The following is a 16,399-nucleotide window of genomic DNA, read 5'->3' as shown; positions in this document are numbered from 1 at the left end:
TTTTCATTCTGAAACGGAAAGAATTCTGGGATTGAAGTATTGAGCAGATTGTGTCGGGGAGCCCAGCCCCGGGGCCCCTTTGTCCTCAGATGACTAGAATGTCACCAGACGTCTTATCTTGAGAAGAAATGAAGCGGTCGGGTCACCTAACAGGCCTGCCGCCTATTCTGCACTTTCTATGTATCCCCAGACAACATAACTAATGATGTTTTCAAATGGTTGCTTGAGGGGAAAGAATCTGGCTATTCTTGATCTCAGATGGCCCCTTTAAGGTTTAATTGGAAGGACAGATGGCCAGTGGCCTCGGGAAACTCCTTGTGCAGGTAACGGAATAGACACTGCTTGTAGAGAGTGAGGTAACTCAGCAAGAGCACCCAGCGCTGAGACATGGGCGCTTGGCAGCAGGGGCAGGTTCTGTGCCCACTCTGATACTGCGGGGGTCAAACTCTGGGATCTTCATTAGTCTGAGCGGCATTGCTGTCGATGAGGCTGACACCTCTTCCCAGCTTCTTTCGTCAAGTGAAACCACAGCTCCCTGAGTGCTATAAGTTCTCAGCTACCTAAGTCAGCCAGAAAGTGTGGCTGGTTCTGTGTTGAAGGCCATCACTTAAGGTAAAATTGGTGTAACTTTTCTCTTTCAGACAAAAATCAATTAACAACAAAAACGTGTAACAGTACAGGGAGCCTGGGCAAAGCTGGTCTGGTTCAAATCTGGCCTTGATCCACTGAGTACAACATGGATTTTTTTTTTTCCATCTTCAATTTGATTTCTTACACTCAGCAATTCCTTGTACATATGTGTTTCCAGTAACTAGCAACCTGAGAAAGCCTGTTTCTTCCTCCAGGTATTGCATAGAGCGGGTGTTCAGACCTCGCAAGTTAGACCGGTTCCATCCCAAAGAGCTCCTGGAATGCGCCTTTGACATCGTCACGTCCACCACCAACAGCTCCCTGCCCACTGCCGAGGTCATCTACACCATCTACGAAGTCATCCAGGAGTTTCCCGCGCTGCAGGTTCTCTTCTGCGTTTTCATGTGTTGAATGGTGCCACTCGCCTTTGTCCACAAGTGCGGTGGGGAGTCCACAGCGCTGCCACCTCTTGCTCGGTGCTGGAGCAGATCACAGCTTTTCCGAAGCCAATGGCGAAGGGTTTGAGGGTGATGGTTCGAGCTTCATCTTAGACTCTCACCTCTACCCTGATTGGTTGGGGGTGGGGTGCATGTTGTTTCTCTACCTATTCTTGAAAATCTGAAGAATGAGGCTAAGCTTCCCGTGACGCTCCCTCTGTTCAGAACCCTCAGTGTTCCTCCTCCACCTCGTCTGTTAACTCCCAGCACCTGTGTCTCTTCAGGTCTCTTCCCTCAGTGATGGGGACTGCTTGCCTGCTCTCCTCACAGTCCCTGACATCCCCCACTGTTGGCCACCAAAGTCCATGTGTCAGAAGGTCTTTATCCAGCCATGGTTTGAACCCTCCTTCCCAGGAAGCCCCTCAGGGTTGGCTGGCTGGTCACCTTTTTGTCTCAACCCTCACAGCTCTTGACTTGAGGCATCCATGTGCTCGCTTGATTTTTTTTTTCTCCAAGCACAGCCTGCTCGTTCAAGGTAGAGCCCCTGGGCCACCTCTTTGGTTGTCTCAACACACCTGTAAGAACTCATCAACTGACCGCTGTGGCTGAGAGTAACAATAACCTTAACCACCCTCTGCTTGCAAGTCAGTTACCACTGAACTGACTCCTTGCTGGCAGTCTACATGAGCTCTTTTAGGCTCTTTAATGTAGTTGAAGATCAGCCAGTGTATTTTTGTGCATATTATAAAAGTGTTACAGCCTTCCACTTTAAGATAATAGTTATGAAAATTAGACCTGGAGAAAAGATGCTACACTTTAGCCCTTCTGTGGGATTAGGATAATAAATTAATTACTGGATTTCAGATTTGGCCCACATACCTGTTTGCTTTTATAATGAAATAATCGCATTTTTCTCTATATCCTAGGAAAGAAATTACAGCATTTACTTGAACCATACAATGTTACTGAAGGCAATACTGCTACACTGTGGAATTCCAGAGGATAAATTGAATCAGGTCTACGTCATCCTGTACGATGCTGTGGTAAGCACTCGCTCTGATGACAATACTAGCCATGATTATCCTCTGATCCTGCAACTGTAAAACTACGCCGAGAACTTCACTTCCTCTTCGCATTGCTCTGATGCAGCAGAGCCAGTTGTGGTCACGGTCTATTTTATTTCTAATCGTGTGTCTGTGGGGAAGGTGACAGTGTGGACAGTCTGCGGTTAATGCAGAATAAATTGTGACATTCATTCTTGTTACTTTTTAATACATGAAAGCCTTGGCCAGCGTTTCACTTATCTGGCAGATTGACTTCAAGAGCCCAGCTTTGCTGTCTGTTTTCTGGACACTGTTTCTTCCTCCCAAGTGCTGCTGCTGTTTGGGGATGCTGGGTGCAGGAGAATGCAGCTGGGCACTGACAGAGGCCCCGGGGCTGGGGAGGGAGGGTCGTAGTTCATTCTTTTTGTTTTTAGGTTTTTCTGTTTTGTTTTGTTGCTTTTTGAGACAGGGTCTCACTATGTAGCCCAGACTGAGCTTGGGTTCACAGAACCTGCCTCTGTCCGCCAGGAACTAGGTCTCTTTCACTGTCCCCTTTTGTTCTCCATCAGACCGAGAAGCTGACAAGGAGAGAGGTGGAAGCTAAATTCTGTAACCTGTCGTTGTCCTCGAACAGCGTAAGTACCTTCTGAGGGTGTGATGTCACCAGATCTCTGTGGCAGAAAAGTGGCAAACACCACGCATCTGCTACCACAGATGCAGCCCCCCCACCCAGTGTTGGTGCCATGGCAACCGCTGAGATTAGAAGAGAGAAGTGAACGCTGTGATCAAAGAGTGCCCTCTGTGTGTGCCCTCCACGTGCTGACTGTCCTCCCCTTTCTTACCACCAGGCCCCTTCTTTCATCGCCCTTGTTAAGCCTGTGCTTGGCACAGCCTCCTGCTGAGCAGGCCCAGCGCCAAGCTGCCCGCTTCTGAAACAGGTCGTGTGGAACTAGGGCACAGATTCTGTACATCCTTCTAGACACCCCTGTGCTCACCCCAGGCCTCTGCTCTCCAGAGCTGACCTGGAGCTCTTACTTTTCTGGAAAATTAACTCCTACCTCTAAAGCCCTCTGACTGATCCAGCGAGCAGTGGGCGACTCTTGAACGGTAAGCAGGTCGGCTGTATCACTACCAGAGTCCATTAATCCATTCTGGCTCAGTAGCCCACGTTTGCCTGAGTGGTTGGACCCTGGGCGGAAACAGTCCCCACTGTGTATTTTCCTCCGTGTTTATATAAGGAAAGGGTGGTTTTAATTTTCTTTTGCAGTGTTAAACACTCAGCCTAGGGCCCCACACGTGCTAGGCAATCAAACTCTTGCACTAAACTGCAGCCCGGCCCCAAGGAAAGACTGTTTTATCTTTCAAACTTTCCCAGAAGCACTGCAGGCGGCAGTGCCCACCTCTGACCCCAGCACGCCGGAGAGAGGCACTAGTAGAGGCCAGCCTGGTCTGCAGAGCAAGTTCCGGGACAGCCAGGGGACATAGAAAAAAACGTGTCTTAAGAAATAAAAATAAGTTAAAAATAAGAAATAAAAAACTTTCCCAGAAGCTTTACAGCCCTTCATCTGAAACTTCATGACATGATCTTATGGTGACAGCAAAATTCACAGACTCTGTAGGCTAAAATATGATTGCAGATAAGCCAGGTAGAGCCACTCACTCCTCCAGACACCTACTGTATGGCTGGCACATGCCTGAACCTAGAGGAATGAGGGGGGATCTTCACAATATGTATCTACCCTCGTCTCTTTGAAACAACTTTCACAGGGCACCCACAGACGATGGTTGACAGAAACAGCCCCCTTTCATTTAGGGGAGGTGTACTCGTTTGCTTTCTCTTACCAAGGTGAACACCAAAGACCAAAAAAAAAAAAAAAATCTTGAGGAGGAAAGGGCTTATTTGGCTTACACTTCCATGAAGTCAGGATGGGTGAAGCAAAGAACCCTGCTTGCTGGCTAGCACCCTGTGACTTGCTCAGCCTGATAGAGGCAATTCCTTTACTGAGGGTCCCTCTTCCCAGGTGACTCTAGTTTATATCAGTATGACAAAACTAACCAGAATAGAAAGTAAATGAGATGCATAGGACTCAGAGCTTAGAAATGAGCCATGTTAAACCTTCACTATTTACTATTGGAGGAGACATTGGTGACCTAATGGCCTAAGGTTCAGCATGAAGAACATGTTTACACATCCCCTAAACATGCTCACAGCCAGTTTCTATGTGCAGACATGGTCCCAAGAGTAGACAGTACCCAGGAATCTGGGTGAAACCATCCAGATCACTGACTCTATTCCCAGAAGGTTCTTTGAGCTAATGCCACATTTGAAAATGTCTCATAGATGTCAAACACTGTTGCTAAAATGTCAAGTTTTCTTTGATGATGCTGAACAAGAAATGTATTTGACTAGTTTTAAAAGGAAAAAAATGGGATCTAATAATGACATTGAAGACTTTGTTATTTTCAAATAGTGCCCCAGGTGCATCGAAGAGGGGAGCAGCACTGCAGGGCAGGTGCCAGCTTCCTGACCAATCTTAATTCACAGTGACATCCTGAAACCCAAGAGACACTGAGATCCATCCTGATTCACATGTGTGCAAAGTCTTCTCCACTGCTCCTGGCAGGTTCTTAAGGGGGAGACTTCATTGCCGGCCCCAGGGAGGAAAAATTAAGTCAAAGACATGATTTTGTATTTAATTTTTTTTTATCTTTAACTTAGCAAATTACAAGAGAAACACTCCACCGGGCAAAGTGGCACATACTTTTAATCCTAGCATTCAGAAGGGAGAGTTGCGAGTCAGAGCAGATCTCTGTGGGTGTGAAGCCAGGTCTGCATAAGGAGTTCCAGGGCTATAAAGTGAGACCCTGCCTCAAAAAGGGAAAGAACAAACTCTTTGGGATTTAAAGTGTACATGACTTACGCTTAACTGACTGCACTAAGCGAGTAATCGTTAAACTCCTGGGTTTGGCATCGTTATAATTTTGGTCTAATTTCCAGCTTGGCTGCTGGTTGCTTTCTCTCTAGCACTACGTCATAGTTACTCCCTCTTCCTTCTGCTGTGTGCTGGGCACTATGGTCGGCCACAGCCCACCATCCCCAGCACTGAACTTCTCAGGATCAGACCATGACAGAAATAGTGTGCATCCAGCATCTACTATGAGCTTAAGGGACAAAGGCTTCAGAGGTGCTTGCAGGAGGAGGCAGCCCCAGGCTTCCAGTAAGGATGGTTCAAGCAAAGGGAGCAGAGAGAATTTCTAGCTAACTCTGTGAATATCTGTACAAGTCTGGCCTGCCCACCTGTCTGTGCCCCTGTGGTGATGGAAATGAGGAGGAGGAAGGAAAGGGGAACAAGGCTACCATAGGGGAAGATGCACGAGAGGCTCCCTGGCCCGTGCTCACCACTGGATGAGTGGGCTGTGTGCCTCACTTTTCTGTGAGCTGCTTCAAACTAGACTCTGGGGGGAAAGGATAATCTTCAGGATTGTAGCGAAGTCTGGGATTACCTGACCCCAAAGTCCCCGCTCTTGGGTCTGCGCAGGCTCCATGTGTCCCCAGCTTGTGGAAACACCATGCACACTGTCCCCTTCTGCAGAGCGGCAGCTGACTGGGCCTCTTTGCTTTCCAGCTGTGTCGACTCTACAAGTTCATCGAGCAGAAGGGGGATTTGCAAGACCTAACGCCAACAATAAACTCACTAATAAAACAGAAAACAGGTGTTGCCCAGCTGGTGAAGTATGGCTTGAAAGATCTGGAGGAAGTTGTCGGGCTGCTGAAGAAACTGGGCGTGAAGTTACAGGTTTGACAGCTGTTTGCCAGCAATGCGGGCCTGCAGTGTTCATAGTGGCTCCGGGGGGAGGGGGGGGTTGTGGGGGGGGGGTTTATTTCCCTAATGCCAGTGTTGTATTTTTCCGTAAAAACTCGGCCTGGGATTTCTTTGCAAGAGTCACTGTTTCTGTCACACACCCACGCTGTGGTGTGTGCCTCAAGGAGGGGGCTGTTGTCGGAGAGCTTAGCAGGTGCTAGTAAACAGCTCTAGCCAAATCTTTCCAAAGGTTTTCGTTCATGCAGAATAATTGAAACAGTTCTTGTCCACATTCCACAACTGACACTTCGACCTGTGTGTGTTGCCCTTCCCTCCACAGGTCTCCATCAACCTAGGCTTGGTTTACAAGGTGCAGCAACACACTGGCATCATCTTCCAGTTCCTGGCTTTCAGCAGACGCAGGCAGAGGGTCGTGCCTGAGATCCTCGCAGCTGGCGGCAGATATGACCTGCTGGTGAGCATGTGCCCTTTGTGTGTTGATTAGCCCTGGCTTACTTCCAGCTCTTCTTCAACTCCCTATTTTGAATTCTTTTCACTATGATGCAAAAAGGTAAACCAGTAAATCCTATCAAATCCCTCTTAGCATTCGTCTAGGAATACTGAATGCACCATGGAGCTAAGTATGGCAATGCACTCATAGAATCCCAGCACTTGGGTGCCAGAGGCAGGAGGATTGCTGCAAATTCAAGACCAACCTGAGCTACATAGCAAGTTCCAGGCCAGACAGAGATGTCTCATAAAAACAAAGCAGAATGTCCAGGTGTAGTGACAGCACTTAGGACGTGACACAGGAGGGGTGGGAGGGGCGGGAGGGGCGGGAGGGGCGGGAGGGGCGGGAGCTCAAAGCCAGACTCAGCTACACATCAAGCTCAAGCTACCATGGACTGACGACATGAAACTCTGTCTTTAAAAAACAAAAACTATATGAAGAAGGGAGGCAAAGGGGAGAATGGTCAAAGTGTAATATATAGTAGTATGGAATGTTCTTAGGAAATTCAGTACTAGGTACGATGAATATATGCCAATGAAAAACTAACAGGGCAGTAAGACGGGTAGAGGTCTTGCTGTGGTAGCCTGGTGACCTGAGTGCTACCCTTGGAACCCCTTAGAGTTGGAAGGAGAGGTCTGACTCCACAGAGCTGTCCTCTGACCGCCACACATACACACACTACAAAACAATAGTAATCATAAATAATTTGAGGCTTATTGGAAACTGCAAAGATTTTATAAATAGGTCTCCGGGACCCTTTACACATTTCCTTCCCTGACGCATCTCGCTGAGCAGACTGCAGACTGTCGTGGCCACGCCGGGCTGCTCTGCACTGCTTCATCACGTAGACCTCCAGGGCCCCCGCCACAGTTCCTTACACACTCATTCGATGCTGCACGATGGTCAGGGCTCTCAGTGTCCCAAAAACAGCAGAGAGATACACATTTACTCTGCCACTCCCAGAACCTACCATGTGTGATGTTAAATTACCCAGTGGTGTGAACTAATAAAAGGATTGGGAACTGGGTGATCCTAGCCCATGCCTTTAATCCCAGTGCTCGGGAGGCAGAAGCAGGTGGATCTCTGTGTTTGAGGCCAGCCTGGTCTACAGAGCAAGTTCCAGAACAGCCAGAGCTACACAAGAGAAAGCCTATCTTGAAAAACCAAAGAAAAGAAAGAGCAGGGGGGGCAGGGGCATGGTTAATTCTACCAAGTTTTATTTAGCCTGTTATATCCCAAGTACTATTTCAACAAGTACTGAAACTTCTAAAACTTGGTTTTAATCATTCTGAGTCTCTGCAGCAAGCATGTACTGTACACACACAGCACCTGTCAACTTGGGGATTTCTGATACTTGGTAGCCACATGTAGCTAGCGGCTAGCACAGTGAACCATTTAGATCTAGACAAAACACTCGTTAATATTTTCCTAAATTTGAATGCATGCTTAATTATCTGTACACACACACCCTGGTTTGTTGTTGTTGTTGTTGTTGTTGTTGGACTCTTTAATTACTGACACAAAGCTTGGTTTTATTTACGGGGAGGGGGGTAGTTGTTGGGTTTTTTGTTTTGTTTATGGGAGCTTTTTTGTTTGTTTTTGTTTGTTTGTTTGTTTGTTTTTATACAATGTCTCCTGCAGCCCAGGCTGGCCTCAGACTCTCTCATACCCAAGGTTGGCCTTGAACCCTGATTCTCCTCCTGCCTCTGCCCCCAAGTGCTGAGATAGGTATGCACCATCATGCCAGGCTTTTGAGAGCTTGCTTTTCCTTTACTATTGCTTTCCCCACAATATATTTCCCTATTCCATAACCAGCCCTCTGGTCTATCCACAGATCCCCAAGTTCAGAGGCCCACAGGCTCTGGGGCCGGTCCCTACTGCTGTGGGTGTCAGCATAGCCATAGACAAGATTTTCGCTGCTGTCCTCAACATGGAAGAGCCTGTAAGTCCTGCTTCCCAGCATGCTTTGAGACATCGCCACTGCTCAGCATCACTGCTGGGCTTGGGAGCTCAGCCCCCCCCCCCAGTTACACTCTCACTCGCCAGTGAGGACTATCACAGCCGCAGACACGCTGGACGTGGTTCCCTTCACTTGTGACTCTAGCCACCCACATGGTGGCAATGGCAAACCCACATGCCGAGAGCTCGGTCCCCAAGTCTGCCCCTCCACTTCCAAATGCCAGATGAAAGTTCCATTTGTTTTGTCTGTGCACCTGACTCACTGTGGCTCAGTGGGGAACACTGTTGACCCGGTTAATATAAAGGATATTAAAGTGAGGAGAAGAGGACACAGTGTGGCTCTTCAGGAAGGCACACCAAGCTTCTTTGCCTTCTGAGCACCATCCTCTGGGGATCCACAGGCTGCCCTCCCAGATCCTCCTTCCTCTACTCTGGAGCATTCTGAACCTCTGTGGGTTTGTGGAGGCTTCATTGCATAGCAGAGTTGATTATGTCAACAGTGATCCACTTAGCCCCTTCTTCTCCCAGGCACTGGGGCTGTGTCTGATAGCCCCACCCTGTATCCTGCCTGCCTTAGTCTGCACAAGGGCCAACCCCACCCCCACCCCCCACTCCTGTCAGTTATTTCATTAGTACAGTAAATCTCTCTGATGGCTCTGGGGTTTGAGGAAATGGGGACAAAGAGCACAGAGCTGCCTTGAAGATGTGGCAGCTGTGGCCTGCCTGTTTTGGAAATGACCTTATGATCAGCCTAAGAGTCGTGTGGTCCTTGCATCTCAGCACTTGTCCCCTGCTCTCTGGCTGCTGCTGATCCAGGCACCTCTCCTGTCTCTCTCCACATCTGTAATACACCGCATAGATAAAATAGTCTGGCTCCTAACACACTTTTGTCAATGCACTTGATCAAAAACCCAGCTATAGTCTATAAAGCTAAAAAATGCCTTTCCCCCTATTTCAGGCAAGATCCATTTTCCCAGAGAGGGGAAGCAATGTACCTTCCCAGTGGTGAAGGACAGCCGAAATGATGTCTGGGTTAAAAGACAAACGTAAAGTTCTTTAAACTGTGTCTTGTTTTCATGATGTCATCTTAAACCAAAGCCATCTGTGCACTGTGTGGCTCTTCACAATTTCAGGGTGCTGCTCTCCCACAGATGCAGTGTTCCCCTGGTGTAACTGCTGCTTCTTACCAGGTTACAGTGAGCTCCTGTGACCTCCTGGTTGTCAGCGTCGGCCAGATGTCTATGTCCAGGGCCATCAACCTGACCCAGAAACTCTGGACAGCAGGAATCACTGCGGAGATCATGTATGACTGGTCACAGGTAAGGGACGGAAGCTATGAATGAAGTGTAAATGTTATGAGATGAAGATAAATCAACCCTTCACAGGCACATCACCCCAAGGCCACATGGAACCATAGGGCCAGCCAAATCCAAAGTCTATTTACAAAACTGAGATTTTTGTTGTTGCTTCTTACTTGTAGCTCAGTGGTGAGGTTCTCAAGAGTGAGCTTTGTAGATGATACTGGTACTGTCTCAGGGTCTCAATTGGCAAAGAATTAAAGGCAAGAAAAAATTCTCGAGCACAACAGGAAGCAGGAGAGAGAATCTCAGACACAGCAAGGCATATAAAGAAACCCTCAACTGTGCAGAGGTGGGACTCCGGAGCCTCAAGCCCAGTCTTCTTGAGAGCTGGGAGTTTGAAGGGTCTTTGAGCAGTCTTTGTCCCCTTATTTAGGGTTGGTCAGTTTAAACAAAGACAGGGAAGTTGATAGGCCCAAAACTTTGAATAACTGTGTCCTGATCTAGCCTTGGACTTGTTAGCGCAGTCTGCTGACAGCAGGACCATGCTGTTAGGTCTTTGTCTCAGGTCATGAGAGTAAGAAAAAACCTGGACGTTTGCTGTCTTTATTATCTTTTTGTGTTGCCTCTCGGGAGCCTAACTCCACTGTCACATAGCAATGTCAGAAGGTTGGACACAGCGGGTAGAGAGAGGCCTCAGTGGTTAGCAGCCCTTGCTGCTCTTCCAGAAGACCCAAGTTCTGTTCCCAGCACCCATGTCAAGTGGTTTACATCAGCAACTAACTCCAGCTCCAGGGATCCAACCCCTTCTAGCCTCCGCAGGTACCTATACACAGAGACATACACATAATACATACATACACAGAGACATACACATAAATTAAATACATTACATTCAAAAAGAAAAAAAACTGGACATGCCTGCCAGAGTGTACAGCCAGAGTCTATCAAACAGTTAACTGTCTCCATTAACTTCTGATTGCTCCTATAACAGATGACCACAAACCCAGGGGCCTAGTGGTTTTGTTTACTTAATTCCTGGAAGTTGGAAGCCTGGGTTAATATTGGCAGGACCCTAGGGATGTATTTGTTCCTTGCCCCACCCTCCCTTTTAAACTCAGCAGTGTGGTGGCTTCTTCCCTGAGGCTCCTGTCCTTACCTCTGCCAGTCTCAGTCCAAGATGGCTCAGGGCAATCATTGGCAGGCTCCAAGGACTAGGATGTGGACATCCACATGGGGCCATGGCTAGCTCTCTACAGAGGGCAGGCGCTCTACTCTGGGCTTGGTGTGTCTAAATCTGCAGACCTCCTCCTGCTATGGGTGTGGAGGTGAGGAAAGTGGCACCCTGGACACCGGCCTGCCTTTCAGAATTGGGGTGGGAGCTTCAGATACCCAGTGTCTGCACTATCACAGACAGATGATGGAGGGAGGGGTACTTCGAGATTATCCACACTAATGGCACCCCAGGACTCTGCAATGACCAGGAACACAGACGGGCCAACTCTCTGGCCGTGAGCCTTCCACAGCTGCTGTGTGTGTTCATATAAAAGCTGCTGTCGGAATGCTAAGCATCAGTTTTTAGCCATGTGATGGAAAAAGCATCAGTTGTTTGTTTCATGTTAGAAAAGTATTCTGTTGCTTTTGTGAGACAGGTTCTGAGGGGATAGCCCATCCTCTTGCTTTAGCCTCCCTAGTGCTGAGGTTACAGGCAAGAACCATAATACCCAGCTTAATTCTGCTTTCTGCCTTCTATGGTTTCCTGACTCCTCTACTTTCCTAAAAGGCTGTCTGTGTTACAGTTCTTGGCACCTTTTGCTAAGACTTGAAGCCACTGAAAATCTCTTCCTGTCGCAACTGCCTTACTTGTTTGCTGTCCTTCAAAACAATCATGAGAGTAGGGAAAGCACAAGAGAGTTCCTTCCTGGAATTCTGTGCTCCTCTTCCTTAGCATTCCTGTCCCCTGAAGTCAGCATATTTAGTAATTCACTTTGGGAATACAACTGGAAGCAGCATTTTCTTTGTCTGTAATGACCTGAAGGGGCTCCAGGCACACTGTGTTCATTTGTCTCGCTGTTTGTTTCAGTCCCAAGAAGAGTTACAGGAGTACTGCAGACATCATGAAATCACCTATGTGGCCCTGGTCTCTGATAAAGAAGGAAGCCATGTTAAGGTAAAGATAGTAGGAGGGCTGGAGATGTGTCTCAGGGGCCAAATATTCGCCTTGCCTGGGTGAGACCCTTGATTTCAGTCCCAGGAAAACTATCCTCCATGCATCGGTGAGGCCACTGGGAAATCAGCTAGCAGTTCCCGCAGAGAACGTTGCCTTGGCGCGCCTGTGTGTGCTTCAGCATGCTCTCCCTTCTTTCTGGCTCTGAACTCTCGCTAGCATGACTGGTTGTCTTCCTGAAAAAAGTAAATAATACCAGACTTTTTTAACTTATTATTTTGCATGTCTGGGTGTTTTGCCTCCATCTGTGTGTGCGGTGCCCACAGAGGTCAGAAGAGGGCGTCAGATCCCCTAAAACTGGAATTACAGGTGGTAATGAGCTGTCACATGGAAATCAAACCCAGGCCCTCTGCAAAAAACAGCCAGTGTACTGAGCTACTGAGCCAGCTCTTTTCTTAGGAGAGCCGAGCCTGTCACCAGCATGTCTTCTGGATTCGTCCTAAACAATCTTACTTTGATATACCTAACTAAAAGTGTCCAGAAACCTACCACCTCATGACTCCTTTTAAATACTATTTTTAAAGGTAAAAAAATTGACCTTTCTCCCTCGTTCTCTTGCAATGTTGTCAAGTTTTGATAGCAAAGTCTTATAAATGAGTTGGACTTGTGTTTCCTATAGGAGTTTGTATGCAACTATAATTAGAATTGCACCACAGATATGTGGTATGGTCATTACAAAACCACACAGGCCAGGCTAGAGAGGCGGCTCAGTGGTAAGAACACCCTTCCAGAGGTCCTGGGTTTGATTCCCAGCACCTACATCAGGACTCACCCACCTGTAACTTCAGCTCCAACAGGATCCAACACCTCCAGCTCTACAGGCAATCTGCACTCGTGTGCACACACCTGCACACACATAAACAATATATTCATACTTAAAAAAATAAAACAAGTAAACAAAGCCCACACCGGCCTACATATGTAGCAACTGAGCTGCCTCTTTCCGGATGAGCTGGGAACTTTATCTTTCCCATCACAGTTCCACTGTGACCATCTCGCTCGGGTATTCCTGGTTTTTTGTTGTTTCTCCTCTCTTAGCTCTGGGGGGAGCCCTCTTTGGTTCCTGATACTAGTAATTTGCGACGTTCCTCTTTCATTTTAACATAGCGTATTTAATTTCACACATCATTTTATTATTAAAGTAACATACAAATGCTGGGTTTCCAAGTGGCATTTTCATACATACCTGCCATTGCACTTGGTTTTATTCTTGTCCCTTCCACCCGGCCCCTCCCACCAGCCTACCCTCTTCTTTCTGGCCCCTTCCCTCCTTTTTGTTTCATGTCATTTGGATTCCATTACCTTCTCCACACCCCTAAGATCTGTCTTACTTTGTGATTCCGTCCATTGTGAGCCTGAGTGTACACACATACACACACACACACACACACATATACACGCACTCCCCTAGATCCACATAAAAGAACACACACAGTGTTTGTATCTGGTTCATTTTGCTTAACATCATAAGTGCCAGTCGCATCCATCTTCTTGCAGATGCCATGATTTTATTTTCATTACAGCTGAAAAATTGTGTTTATGTGTTTATGTACCACGTTATCTTTATCCATTCATCTACTGGTGATGAAATGGAATCTCTGCTGGTTCCATTTCTTAGCTGTTCTTAGGATAGTAATAAACATGGATGTGCAGATATAACTTGATGGGTAACATAAGACTTTTTTGCATGATTATGAGCTAGGAAATGCTTATCAGCATCCTACAGAGAACATTCTCAGCCTAGAAGGTGGTAGCAGGTAGGTGGTCACACAGATAGGCAGGCTATAGGTCTGTGCTGGAGGGCCTCTTAATCAGAGAGCATAGCAAAGGTCACAGAGTGTTAGTAGTAGGCTGTCTCAAAGATAGGGACACATCTTTAGAAATATTCTGATTTTGGCTGGGCAATGGTGGCGCATGCCTTTAATCCCAGCACTCAAGAGGCAGAGTCAGGCAGATCTCTGAGTTCAAAGCCAGCCCGGTCTACAGAGAGAGCTCCAGGACAGCCAGGACTGTTACACAGAGAACCTGTCTCGGTGGGGGGAAAGCAAAAAAAAAAGAAGAAAACATTCTAATCCTATCCAATGTGTGGCTTTTCCCACAGAGCTGTACAGAAGTACCCATATACCCCAGAGAGGACAAATAAACTATTTTATCCAAGTCCAGCTTGGTGAAGCAATGAGTTTGAGATTACTTACAGAAGCATGGGTGACTCAAAGGCAGCTGCAGCAATGAAAAGCCCACCCTAACATGACAGCTCCCGACAGCTGCTTCTCCGCAGTCCCTGCCCCAGTCCACCATCTACACACTCATGCGCAGCCGGGACAGGGTCCATGTGGGTGGGGTGCGAGGTGGACGTCTAGAGGGAAACTCTCTCGCCCTTCTGTGGGCCCCATCCTCCGAGCATCTTGAGTAGACAGCTGCCGCTCTGACTCGCCCAAGGACGAGTGCCACTGCACCCCAACAGTCTATTTTGGATGAAGGCTACTTATTTCAGCAGGCGAGAATGGTCATAGCTAAATCAAGGAGTTTAGATGTGATGTAGTAACCAGTGGGAAGCCAGTAGAAGTCTGGATAAAGGGTACATCAGAATTAAATTTGAAAAATGCTTATTTGCCGGGATGTTATTGGGTAGAGTGGGGGAACTGAAAACAATGGGACGGTTGCATCAGGCTAGCCCAGGCCACAGCTGGGCGCTGGCCAGAAGTTAGTGTGAAAGGGCGGGCACAGTGAACATGGACGGGAGGGTCTGGTTTATGAAGGGAGGCAGAGCTGACATCTGTGACACCTCGGTGATTGACAGGATGTTTAAGAGAATAATGTAGGAATATGGGAACTCCCCATCATGGCCATTTCTTGTTTTAATTCTGTTGTCTCTTATCTATTCCTGAACAAACAAGTGTATCTCAGCAACAACACTTTCAACGTTTGGAGCCATGTGGTTCATCACTACTTCATCTCTGACCTTGACCTTGTAATGGTCTATGTCAGGATGCTGGAACACACGCCACAGTTGTGACATAGAAAAGCATCTCCAGAGCCTGTCAGTCAAGCCTAGGTTCCATCTCCAGGACTCACATGGTAAAGGGAGACTCCACTCCTGCAAGTTCTTCTCTAACTGCCACACACACACCATGGCGTGCGTGCACCCATATGCATACACGTATACACACAAAATATATAAAATAATATTTTTAAAGTGATACTTTTAAAAAAAAATCATTGCTAAATGTCCTCCAGGAAGCAGAATCACCCTCAGTTAAGGACCTGCTGACTACAAACCCAGTCACCTCCCTAGGGCATGAGCTCCCCTTTAGGCATCAGAAATTCCAAATGATAACCGTTCTGTTCTTTTCAAGGTCAAGTCCTTTGAGAAGGAGAGACAAACAGAGAAGCGTGTGCTGGAATCAGATCTTGTGGATCATGTCATGCAGAAACTGAGGACCAAAGTCAGTGACGAAAGGAGTATCAGGTAACTTAGAACAAAATCCCAGAAGACTCAGGCACAGACTCTGCACAAACCCTACATAAATTTAAAGTTGATTCTCTTGAGAGACAGATGATCAGGATCTGGTGCTTCTGAATAATTCAACTGGCATTTAATTATGTCACTTGACTAAGACTTGTCCTATCTTGCTTGCAATATTTGCTTTTCTGTATTATGTTTCTTCTTTTTATAACAAAATGGTAGTATTTAAACATGGTGGCACACACCTTTAAATCCCAGCACTCGGGAGGCAGGCAGATCTCTGTGAGCTCAAGGCCACTCTGTCTACAGAGTGAGTTAGTTCCAGGACAGCCGGGACTATACAGAGAAACCCTGTTTTGAAAAACCAAAAAGAAAAAAAAAAAGGAAAGAAAGGAAAAGGAAAAGTAATTTAGCTGACAATTTGTACCAAAAGTCAGATTTGGGCAGCCCCATCTATTTTCTGACAAAGCCCCCTTTGTGCCCTATTATGACAGAGATGAGGAAATGTCAACTGCTGTAGGCAGAAGAAAACAAACATTTCATAACAACCTGAATTTGAGAGAACTTACTCCATAAAACCATCGTTAATCTCTGGCAAAGCCATGTATCCGTGACCTAATATTATCTAAGAGGCCCCCCACTCTCGATATCTCCACTTTGGGGGCCAAGCTGCCAGCACATGAACTTTTGGAAACACATTTAAATTATATCAAACCATAGCAGTATTTTTGCAGTTTTTAAAAATCATTTTAAAAAGTCAGCATCTGTCTGCCTTCAGTCTGTTTAGTGAGAGACTCTTGGCAGTTTTCATCTATGCAAATCAAAAGATACATTAAATATAGGTTTGGGGGGAAAGAGCTCATGTACACATGACTCAATCTCCTATATATTAATTTAACAAAGTACAATCATTAAAACTATAAGTACTTGGGGGTGGAGAGATGGCTCAGTGGTTAAGCTTGTTCTTGCAGAGGAACCCGGTTCAAGTCCCAGTACCTACATGGTGACTCACAATTTTCTGTAGC

At 46.9% G+C, this 16,399-nt stretch overlaps 1 protein-coding gene across 3 annotated transcripts in view; it reads left to right on the top strand.

The window, feature by feature from the left end:
- Eif2ak4 (eukaryotic translation initiation factor 2 alpha kinase 4) overlaps window positions 1-16,399 on the top strand; it is a 93,285-nt gene that overhangs the window by 70,484 nt on the left and 6,402 nt on the right. For all 3 annotated transcript variants that reach the window (XR_005285351.1, XM_038329358.2, XM_038329360.1), the window contains exons 25-33: window positions 846-1,014; window positions 1,994-2,110; window positions 2,680-2,745; window positions 5,737-5,907; window positions 6,254-6,388; window positions 8,259-8,366; window positions 9,574-9,702; window positions 11,765-11,851; window positions 15,265-15,377. Coding sequence is in view for 2 of the 3 variants with exons in the window: in XM_038329358.2 (XP_038185286.1) it covers window positions 846-1,014; window positions 1,994-2,110; window positions 2,680-2,745; window positions 5,737-5,907; window positions 6,254-6,388; window positions 8,259-8,366; window positions 9,574-9,702; window positions 11,765-11,851; window positions 15,265-15,377 (1,095 nt within the window). In the remaining variant the exon portion in view is untranslated. The remainder of the gene's footprint in view (window positions 1-845; window positions 1,015-1,993; window positions 2,111-2,679; window positions 2,746-5,736; window positions 5,908-6,253; window positions 6,389-8,258; window positions 8,367-9,573; window positions 9,703-11,764; window positions 11,852-15,264; window positions 15,378-16,399) is intronic.

Source organism: Arvicola amphibius, chromosome 5, assembly GCF_903992535.2.
Source record: "Arvicola amphibius chromosome 5, mArvAmp1.2, whole genome shotgun sequence".
Taxonomy (NCBI): domain Eukaryota; kingdom Metazoa; phylum Chordata; class Mammalia; order Rodentia; family Cricetidae; genus Arvicola; species Arvicola amphibius.
The sequence above is the reverse complement of the archived record's forward strand: the minus strand, read 5'-3'. Positions and strand labels throughout refer to the sequence as shown.